Source organism: Microtus ochrogaster, chromosome 10, assembly GCF_000317375.1.
Source record: "Microtus ochrogaster isolate Prairie Vole_2 chromosome 10, MicOch1.0, whole genome shotgun sequence".
NCBI classification, from domain to species: domain Eukaryota; kingdom Metazoa; phylum Chordata; class Mammalia; order Rodentia; family Cricetidae; genus Microtus; species Microtus ochrogaster.
Window position 1 is genome coordinate 46,686,392 of NC_022016.1, and position 11,449 is coordinate 46,697,840.

At 43.8% G+C, this 11,449-nt stretch overlaps 1 protein-coding gene across 21 annotated transcripts in view; it reads right to left on the minus strand.

Annotated features, from left to right (window-relative positions):
• Positions 1-11,449, minus strand: part of Eif4g3 (eukaryotic translation initiation factor 4 gamma 3) — a 229,712-nt gene that overhangs the window by 30,906 nt on the left and 187,357 nt on the right. For 20 of the 21 annotated variants that reach the window (XM_026782045.1, XM_026782044.1, XM_026782040.1 and 17 more), the window contains 5 exons: positions 10,989-11,093; positions 9,006-9,138; positions 4,375-4,469; positions 3,245-3,338; positions 93-210 (listed from right to left, as the gene is read on the minus strand). In XM_026782045.1, the coding sequence (XP_026637846.1) occupies positions 93-210; positions 3,245-3,338; positions 4,375-4,469; positions 9,006-9,138; positions 10,989-11,093 (545 nt within the window). The remainder of the gene's footprint in view (positions 1-92; positions 211-3,244; positions 3,339-4,374; positions 4,470-9,005; positions 9,139-10,988; positions 11,094-11,449) is intronic. The other variant, XM_013348374.2, reaches the window with a different exon arrangement.

The window sequence follows — 11,449 nt, forward strand, 5'->3', positions numbered from 1 at the left end:
AGAGACAGAGAGAGAGACAGAGGAAGGGACAAAATACACCCCCGTGCCAGGGAACAGACAGCCATTAGTAAACGCGAAAAGTAAATTCTCACCTGGTTAATGCCCTTCGGGAATCAAACTCTAAAGGTGTGGCTGATGGCGACCCTGAAGGTGCTGGAGGTTGCAGAGGAGAAAATCTATTTAAACTGGAAGCACTTGACCGTAAGGCATCTATAGGTGTTATAGATTTAGAAAAAACAAAACAAAACAAAACAAAACAACAACACAAATTACATGGTCAATATGTAAATACTCTGTTTTCTTGCCTCCCGGGAGTAATGAATAAAAGCAGGAATTCCTTTCCTTTTAAATCTGAAACAGGTCTATGTTGTCCAGGTGGGCCCTGACTCCGGGGACTACAGGTGAACTCCATGCCCCCCACTCCCCTGCCACCCTTGTTCCTTTTTTGATAAGAACTCACATAGGCCAGGCCAGTATAGAACTCACTATGTAGCTGAGGATGACCTTTAACTTCAGATCCTCATGACTCCCATCTTCTGCAAGCTGGAACCACAGCATTCTCCACCACACCCATTGCTTGAGTTACTAAGGCTCAAACCCAGCGCTCTGTGCACGCTAAGCAGGGACTCTACCAACTGAACTGCACCCTAGCCCGGAGGGCAGAAACTTCTCTAAGCAAAAGAGTGGAAATGGACAGTTTATCAAGCAAGAGAGCCAAGGAAGGCTAAAAGCTCAATGACCAGTAAATGCTCCCATCCAAAGTTCTAACCAGGCCCACTGCTTAGTGTCTAGCAGTAGCAAAGGGGGCATGGATACAGACAGTAATTTTTTTTATTTATTTATTTTTGAGACAGGGTTTCTCTGGAATTTTTGGTGCCTGTCCTGGAACTAGCTCTTATAGACCAGGCTGGTCTCGAACTCACGGAGATCTGCCTGCCTCTGCCTACTGAGTGCTGGGATTAAAGGCCTGTACCACCACTGCCCGCCCAACAGTGACTTCTAACAAGTGCAGCTGATACCTATCATATTCTGACAAGTACATTACAGGGCTTTAGCATATCAGAGCCTAGAGTGTTTGTTCAGCACAAATCTCTCTCCTTAAAAACATTTTTAGCCAACCACAAAAAATGAACAGAAAAAGCCCCTAAGTATAAGTCACCTGAGTAGGGCACAAAAACAGATGTGGTAAGCAGGTGGAAGGGAACAAAGCAGGACACAGCACAAAACTACCCAACATAATGCTGTCATTTATGTAGAAGTAAAAAAAATAGACATTGGAATTGAAAAGAATTTAAGAAAACTTAAAATTTATTAGTTTTCCTTTGAGTCATTGGGTTTCTCCAGTCGTCAAGACAGGTTTTTGATGGTTCAGGCTTTTTCCAATTTGGTCACATGTGCTAGAGGCATGAATTTGGACCAAGATAAAACAATGATTGCAACAAAAACACTGTGAGATAGCAGTTGGTGGTGACACAGGCCTTTAACAACCCCAGCACTCGGGAGGCAGAGGCAGGCAGATCTCCGTGAGTTCAAGGGCAGCCTGGACTACAAATAAAGTTCAAGACACTCAGAGCAATTACACAGAAAAACCTTGACTCGAAAACCAAACCAAAAATACAGTATTGTGAGAATTTTGCATATTTGCAATAAGACTGTATAGTTTTTGAGCATAAACTTAAAAAATATTTTTACTAATTCCTTAAGAATCATACAATGTATTCTAATCACAATTACCCTCAATCCATTCCCCTAAATTCTCCCAGATCCACTCCTAACTCCTCTCAACTTACTGTTCTTCCAAAACAAAACAAAACAAAATGCCCCACCAAGTTCAATTTGTGCTGCTTATAGTACTTATGGGCATGGATCATGACAGACTTATCAGGGACCACAATTATTTTTGGTCTGTTTTTTGAGACAGGGTTTCTCTGTGTACCTTTGATTATCATGGAGCTGTCGCTGTAGACCAGGCTCACTTTGAACTCAGAATGCAAAAGATCTGCCTACTTCTGCCTCCTGAATGCTAGGATTAAAGTCATGAGCCACCATTGCCCTTTTTAAGGAAAACTAATCCTTCCTCCCTCAGAGGTCATCAAGGTTAGTGTGGGAATGTGTGCCCTGCAGATGATAATATCCTGTCAGAATGTCATTCATTCTTAGTCCAAAAGTCAAGTCTGTAAAATATCTGCTCTTTCTCTCCTCCTCTGCTGCAGAGTGGCCCTTGAGCAGTTAGGCAAGCAATCCATAAGCCACACATTGGCCTGCTCTTTGTTTCTGAGACATGGTCTCACTGGCTTGTAGCTCTGCTGGTCTGGACCTTACTGTGTTGCCAAGCTGCGTGCCCAAACTTACAGCAGTTCTCCTGCCTCAGCCTCATGAGGGCTAGTATCACACAACACCTAGCTGCAAACTAGCTTTCTGAAGATATGTAATTTAGGCAGGCTTGAACAGAGGATCTTCCCATCTTAATCTCTTGAATTCTAGGAGTTGAGGCATTTGGAGGAAAAAACAAAACAAAACAAAACAAAACAAAACAAAACAAAACACCTAGTGCTGGCCTGGCATGTCTTTAATCTGAATACTCGGGTCTATATAGTGAGTTCCAGGCCAGTCAGGGATACAGAGTGAGAATCAGTCTCAAAAAACAAAATATTTAAAAATAAAATAAACAGTTTAACTAAAAAAGATATTTTCTCTAAAGTTTAAATGTTACTCAGGTAGTAGTGGTGCACGCCTTTAATCCCAGCATTTAGGAGGCAGAGGCAGAACATACAGAAACCCTGTCTCAAATTACTACAAACAAACAAACAAACAAAAGCACTAAATGTGGAGAGGGCTGGAGCAACAGCTCAGTGTTTAGAACACTGAATGTTCTTCCAGAAGACCTGTATCAGTTCCCAGTACCCACACGGCAGCTTATAACCACTTGTAACTCTAGGTCCCAAATTCCAGACCCTTTTCTGACCTCAGCAGGCAAGAAGTAGGCATGTGGTATACATACAAACCTCCAGGCAAAAATGGTCATACTGATAAAAACAAATCTAAAAAAGTTTACAATTTTTTTCTAAATATTGAGAGAGCCCTATAAAAAAAGAAGTTTCTATGTGATGTTATAGAGAGGCACTGAGGAAGTCCAGGCAGGTTAGACTATAGACCTTTTCCTAACAGTTCCAGACTCTGGGGAAGTGACACAGGGCAACGGTATTACAGACCCAGGCAGCCGAAAAGAGCCCTCCACACATACCAGTCTCGCTTGCCTTTGCTCCACCGCTGCTGCCTTTGCCCCAGCTGCCCAGCTGTGCCTTAGGAACCAGTTGAATCTTCTCGTCAATGGTGGGCTGTAACAAAATGCATGTATATGTAAAAATAACAAGGATTATTCACAGGTAAATTCTAGAATGGTTTTCTTCAGTGCAGTACAAACAATTTTAACAACAAACAAACAAAAAAAGTTGGTGTTTCAGTTTAAGAAAATTGAATTTCTCTGTAGCTTTGGAGCCTGTCCTGGAACTAGCTCTTGTAGACCAGACTGGCTTCAAACTCAAAGAGATCCACCTGACTCTGCCTCCCAAGTGCTGGGATTAAAGGCGTGCGACAGCGCCACCTGGCAAGAAACATGAATTTAAGCAGTGGTTGGTGCACACCTTTAATCCCAGCACTTGGGAGGCAAAGGTCCACGCAAGCCTAGTTTTACATAACAAATTCCAGGCCAGCCAGGACACCCTGCTTCAAGGTAAAACAACCAATTTTCTTGGATTAGGCAAACCAGACCTACATGATGGCCACACTGGTTTCCAGGGTACTCAGGTCGGCTCAGAATGGCTTATTAACTTGCCAAATGAAACACAGTTTCAAATGACTCTTCTAATATAACAATGCCAGCAGTTTGCAAACTGTTTTGTCAATTTGTTTACATAGCCCTGACTGACCACAAATTCATAGCAATCCTCCTGTGGTAACTACCAAAGTGTTAGATTTACAGGCATGTACTGACACACTTGGCTCTGCAGAATGCATGTATATGTTTAAAATTTCAACACATACACCATACACCTATTTGGGGCTTGTGGGCTGCAAGGTTTCATGTAGCCTAGGCTGGCTTTAAATTGCTGTGTGGCTGAAGAGGACACGGACTTGCTCTGATCCTCCTAAGCACTGGGATTACAAGCATGCACTCAGTTTCGTAAATTTTTTAAGCATCATACTTGTTGGGCAGTGATGGCACACAGCTATAATCCCAGCAGAAGCAGTGGACCTCTGTGTGTTTGGGGCCAGCCTGGTTTACAAGAGCTAGTTCTAGGACAGGCTCAAAGCTACAGAAAAACCCTGTTGTGAAAAACAAAAACAAAATAAAACATTATGCATCATAGTCACCTTAGTGATTTTCAGAAATTTGGAGGGGTCCAGAACTCGGCTGTTCTTGGCTCCTTGAACAGTATTCCATCCACCTTCGTCCACTCTTTGAACACCTGCAAGGGGGACATAATATATCAGTCTCTCATCACCTCAAGTCAGTCTGGTACTAGGTGAGCAATACTGTCAACTGAGAGATGCCAGGAGATGACAAACAAAGTTATTAAAATATTAATGACATCCCTGTTGAGGAAGCTTATTTTCCTTTTTTAGAGACTGAGTTGTACTGTGTAAACCAGGTTGGCTACATATGGATGTAAACCACACACCTGGTCAAGAACCTTTAATCCACATAGCATGACAATGTGAGAACAGGAGCTGACTCTCAACAAACATTACAAACAGATAAAAACAACCGACACAAATGACTCCTAGCTATTGGGTTGAGGAGGGAGGAGTTTGGTGTGGGCAGAGCTAATGGTAACTGTATCTGCCCCATGGAAAGAGCAAATGAATGGTTCTGTGGAATGGGCATGCTTTCCTTTCTCTCCCGATTGATCCGTAGGTGCTCAGGAGGAAAATCCTGACTTCTTTCCCTTCCAAACTTCATTTCTAATTGTAAGCTCTTGCCAAGTACACCTTTAAAATATAAGCAAAGCCAGGCATGGTGGCACATACCTGCCAACTCAGAATTTGGGAGGCAGAGGCAGGAGAACCAGGAATTCTAGGCCAGTCTGGGCTACACAGAGTTCCAGGCTGGCCACATATACATAGCAAGACCCTGTCTCAAAAACAAAAGATAAAAGAACCAAATCACATAGAATGAGGATGGAGCCCTTTTCAGGTTGCTGAGTTCATGGCAGCTCTAATCAAGCTTCTAAGATCAGGATAAGAAATGGCTTTGGCTCTGTATCATGGCCAATAATGTGTTCTATAAAGTACAAACATCTTGCTGTTGTTCTGTTTGAAACACATCTGGTTGTCGTCATCCCAATGAGAAAAATATACTAACAAATGGCCTACAACTAGTTATCAATTTTCTGGTCCCCAGTGCTCTGTCCCTGTCTTCTGTGACCCTTTACCATCTAGGTCCAGAGCTCTAAGCACACTCTTCCTGTTGCGGGCCTTTGAGCTTTCTCTCCTCTGTACATCTCCCTCCTTACTCAGATGTGCACATAACTTCCCAGCCTCACCTGTTTCAGGCTGGCTTGGCAGCACCAGCCTCTCCCTCATCTCCCTGGTCAAAGTCCTCTGGGATGGTGAGATGGCTCAACAGGTAGAAGCAGCTGCTGCCAGACCTGATGACCTGAGTTTGATACTGGAACCCACATGGTAGAAGGAGAAAACAGGCTCCTTCAATTTGTTCTCTGACCTCTAAGGCAGGCCATGGATAAAAACTATAAAAACTGCACCCAGTCCCTTTAACTCTTGCATTCCCCTCAGTTCTCTCTCCTCACTGTTCCATGGAACTGAGCACTTCATCAATGAAATACTCTGCTTCAGTGTTTATTCACTGCTGCCCAGCACACGACCTAGCTAAGTGACAGGCACTCGGAACTTGTTAAAAAAACGAAGGGATGAGCGGTCACTTCACTGCCATGGACTAACGGCTACCTGATCTTGGTGCCATCAACACACTCGTGGCTTTCAGTGGCACCAACACTCTAGCTCTCTCCCATCACTCTGCTGTCAACCACTTTCTTTTTTCAGTCACATGTGCACATCTCCTATGAATTAGGCCTTAACAAAATCTCTGGTTCTTTCTCCATTTTGCTCACCAGTAAACAGAGGTCATTATCTGAAAGGCATGCTGCGAAGTCCTTGGTGGGGCAGCCCTTGAAACACAAATGTAAACTTTGTTTTCCTGACTGCTCTACAATGGGTGAAACTGTCTGCACCAGCCAATAGCAATTGAATGTTCACTCCAACCCAGATGTTACTGCTAGACAAGGCAAAATTCCTTAAGTCCATCTTGCAAACAGTATCTTGTGCAAGATCATACAGCTATGAAACAGCAGAACTGACGCGGGGAGCCGGCAGCTAGAGCTCATGCTTTTAGCCATTGCTCTACAAAACCTAGCCGAGTATGTCAACAACAGAGATGCTAACTACTGTGTCTGCTGTGCTCACTGACACGCAGGGCACACTAACACGACCTATGTTTACCTGTGACAAGTTCAAAAGAAACTGACTCTTTTGGGAATGTTTGGAAAGTTTCTTTCTTCTTCTTTTTTTTTCCTGAGACGGGGTTTCTCTGTGTAACAGTTCTAGATGTCCTGGAACTAGCTCTTTCTTTTGGTTTTTCGAGACAGGGTTTCTCTGTGGTTTTGGAGCCTGTCCTGGAACTAGCTCTTGTAGACCAGGCTGGTCTCGAACTCACAGAGATCCGCCTGCCTCTGCCTCCCGAGTGCTGGGATTAAAGGCGTGCGCCACCACCGCCCTACTTGGAACTAGCTCTTGTAGACCAGGCTGGCCTCGAACTCACAGAGATCCATCTGCCTTTGTCTACGGAGGGCTGGGATTAAAGGTGTGTTTCAGCACCACCCAGCAAGTTTGGAAGGTTTCTACTTCTGCTGCTCCGAGGCCAATTTCAGACAGAAGGTGCCTTCTGCATTGACGTCACATAGTTGTATCTGTGGGTATGGGTGTTTTGCCTACATGTATATTTATGAACCATATGCACCCTTGGTGTTCTCAAAGGCCAAAATAGGTTGGATCCCCTGAGATTTAGAGTGACAGATGGTTGTGAAACACTGTGTGGTGGTGGGAACAGAATCTGGATCCTCAGCAAGAACAGCTAGTGTTCTTAATCACTGAGTTATCTCTCTATCTCTGATTCCTTCTATTTCTATTGGTACAAAGTCTCAGCTCCTTACACACAGAATTTCATAAACAGTTGCAATGCTGAGTTTTGTGGAATATTACTTGAACTATGTAAAGATGTGCTACATTTATTTAACGATGTAAAGCTGTGTTGCTTTGCCTGCGTAAGGCACCTGATAAGTCTAATAAAAAGCTGAACAGTCCAATAGCTAGGCAGTAGAGGAATAGGTAGGGCTACTGGGCAGAGAGAGTAACCAGAAGGAAGAATCTAGGCTGGGGCGGGGAGACACCTCAGGCTGGCCAGCCAAACACAGAGTAGGACATGCAGAATAAAAATAAAGATAAAAAGGCCGGGCGGTGGTGGCGCACGCCTTTAATCCCAGCACTTGGGAGGCAGAGGCAGGTGGATCTCTGTGAGTTCGAGACCAGCCTGGTCTACAGAGCTAGTTCTAGGACAGGCTCCAAAACCACAGAGAAACCTTGTCTCGAAAAACAAAAAAAAAAAACAAAAAAAAAAAAAAACCAATTACTCATGGGGGCTGGTGAGATGGCTCAGTGGTTAAGAGCACTGACTGCTCCTCCAAAGGACCTGGGTTCAATTCCCAGCCCCTCATGGCAGCTCACAGCTGTCTATAGCTCCAGTTCAAGAGAATCTGACATTGTCATACCAATGTGCATGAAATAAAGTTGTTGGGGTCTTTAAATAAATAAATAAATAAATAAATAAATAAATAAATAAATAAATAAATAAATAGAAAAAGACTCGAGGTAAAATGTAAATGAAGAGAAACATGTTAATTTAAGTTATAAGAGCTAGTGAAATAAGCGTAATGCTGAAAATTCTTTTTTTAATATTTATTTATTATGTATATAATATTGTGTCTGTGTGTATGTCTGCAGGCCAGAAGAGGGCACCAGACCTCATTACAGATGGTTGTGAGCCACCATGTGGTTGCTGGGAATTGAACTCAGAACCTTTGGAAGAGCAGGCAATGCTCTTAAACACTGAGCCATCTCTCCAGCCCCCTGCTGAAAATTCTTAACTAATATTAAGTCTTATGTCATGATTTGGGGGATGGCTGGTGTCCCCCCCAAAGAAAAGAAAAAAAAATTGCTACAATGGAGTTTAACAAACACATATGATTGGTGCAAAAAGCCACAAGCCTGGAGCTTATAGGACATCAACTGCAGCCTGTCTAGCTGGCACACAAAGGACAGGCGTTCTCTTGTTAATTTCACTTGCTTAACATCAGTCCTTTGTTTACACGCTTAAGAGGGGCAGAAACTAAGTTCCTGATCTCAGTTCTCCCAGCAAACAATGTCCACTCGGTCCAAACATGAGAAATTATACCCGAGACAGGCTGCTTACTCCCCTAAGGAACTGAGTGTTTATTCACTTCACAATGAAAACCCTTTCAAATAAAAGCCAGGTTTCATCCATTTCTGGGCTCCTCCCTTAGAACTTCACGCCATTCTTAAATCTAAATTTTAAAGCCTACATAGAAAATCTGTCTGCACTGAGGACAGCCCCATGTTCTCTACACATTATTTCCTGCGGCATCAAGCCGTGCAGTTCCAAGAGAGTTGTTTTCCACTGCTTCTCTTACCTTGCACGGATAGTGTGGAGGGAAGATCCTCACTGCAGGCCTATGAATGCCTGGCTTTGCATAAGTGAACACCCATTTCCAAGCTGCACTCTCTTAGTCAATGGTTGGCTTAGGTGTCTTTGTGTTGCCTGACAACCACCTCTCTGTTCTTTGTGACCTCATTTCCGGCTCTTACCTAAGAGTCCCAGCACTCCATCCCACCCTAGCCATCTCTGCCCTCACCTGGCCTTCTTTTCTCCTTGGTCATCAGCTGCTGGACTTTCCTCTGCTCTTCTTGTTCTTCTATTTTGGCCTCTTTGTGAATCTGCTCAATAGTTTTTGGGCCCTGATCTGCTCTTCGGGACACCCAATTACACTATGAAAGAAGAAAATAAGCTTATCATTCAAGTAATGCAAAATTTCACAAAAAGGGCAGGGAACCTTGCTTGGTGCTTGCCTGGCATGTACAGGAACAATACCATAGTAATTTTCCAAATAAAAATAAATTAAATGCCTATACTTTTGCCTGGTGGTAGTGGCACACATCTTTTATTTTTTTATTTTTATTTATTTACTTTTTTTGGTTTTTCGAGACAGGGTATCTCTGGTTTTGGAGCCTGTCCTGGAACCAGCTCTTGTAGACCAGGCTGGTCTAGAACTCACAGAGATCCGCCTGCCTCTGCCTCCCAAGTGCTGGGATTAAAGGTGTGCGCCACCACCACCCGGCTAGTGGCACGCACCTTTTATCACAGAACTCCGGAGGCAGAGGAAAGTGAAACTCTGTGAGTCTGGTCTACAGAGCAAGTTCTAGGATGGCCAGGGTTACAACAAAGAAACCCTATAGTGAAAAACAAACAAAAACAAGACAACAAAACCTCCCAACTCCATCCTCCACCAAAAAGAGCCTTTAACTTTCCACCACAGGGAACCAAAGGAACCCAATAAGATAGCGACACAAAATGGAGCACTATGCGTGTTCTCTGCTGGTCACAGATGATGTTTGCTCTAGAAACTCAAGCTAACAAAATGATCAACTCTGGCAGAGTGCAGGGCACAATCCAACAACTGGTGGGTGAAGTCAAAGGAAAGAAGATTCCGATACAGCCGTCATTACTGTCATCACGGGGAGAGGAAGGGACATGGACCAGGAAGAACGAGAATCCCCCAGGACCTAGTAACAAGAGGACTTGCCACAGTTCACAGGGTTCTGCGTCAAGGGCAATGGTCATTTTTAGTCCATCAATAACATGACTCTGATCCCAGAACTAGAATCCCACATCAAACCGGCCTCTCTCTCTTCAGGAGACAAAACTGGTCTTCCCTCCATCCTGGCCACCTCTCAACAGTTAAAATGAGCAAGTGTGGCGGAGATGGGTGGAATTTAGTGTGTGGGATCTAATCATCTGGTCACAGCTTTTGCTACTGAGGTCACACCTAGGTTTAGAGAGACAAAAGGGCCTCATCAATGCGATGGGGACTGGGTGTAATGAAGTGGGGCCTAGGCTTTCAGCTGCAGTAGTCAACATAGGGCTTAAAGCAAGAGAAAAGGAGGCAGACAAACACTGCAGCTGGTATGACAGGGTGCACACAGGGTACCGAATAGTACCATCTAGGAGTTTGCACTGTACATACACAGTTATCTCACTGAACATTTGTAAGACCTCAAGGGTAGCAACAGTGCTATTGTGGAAAGGAAAACACGAGGCTTAGGAGTTTAACATGTTCACTGTGGAGATGAGGCTTTGAGCTTACAAAGAGTGGGTCTCATTACCCACCACTGGATTGAAATGGCCAATGTCAGAGCTGCAGTGTGTGAAGACACACTCAACAGAGGGCAACTTCCTCTTGCTGGGCAAGAAGGAAAACACCTTTTCATCCCTACAATCATCACTGTCTTATTTATCTAATTACTTAAAACAGATGGGACTCCATTGTGGTTTTGTGTTTCTTCTTTTTTCCTTTTTTGTCACCTTAACACAGAGTTGTCTAGGAAGAACTTCCATTGAGAAAATGTTCCACCCAGATTGTCTGTAGGCATTTTCATAATTAATGTAGGTGCATATAAAACCTGGACTGGTGATCCATGCCTGGTCAGCGTGCTAGTGTACACCTTTGATCCTTCATTTGGGAGGCAGAGGCAGGCAGAACCCAGTGAGTTTGAGGCTAGCCTGGTTATATAGTACTTTTGGGTAGGGTGTTTATCGAAATGACAGAAACTGAGCATACCAGTCTGAGGTCTATCACATCCTGAAGCATGAATCGAATCCTGGATGAAGTTTTTCTTTCCTTGACGATTTTCTCCATCTGGTTAAAGTACTGGTCCATACGTGGCTGCAAAACATAAAGCCACCAAGATTTCTGGCTGAGAAACCCAACTTTCTTCTTTCCATGTACTTTGGGTTTTTTGTTTTTATTATAAAGGGTCTCTTTCTGCAGCCCAGGATGCCTTAAACTTGTGATCCCCCTGCCGTAGTCTCCTCAGTGCTGGGATTATAGATATGTGCAACCATAAGGTAACAAGGAAATTCTTAGGTGATTTAAGAATAAGGTTTTAGCTGGGCGATGGTGGACATGCCTTTAATCCCAGAATGTGGGAAGCAGAGACAGGTGGATCTCTAAGAGTTCAAGGCCAGCCTGGTATACAGAGTGAGATCCAAGACAGGCTCCAAAGCTACAGAAAAATTCTG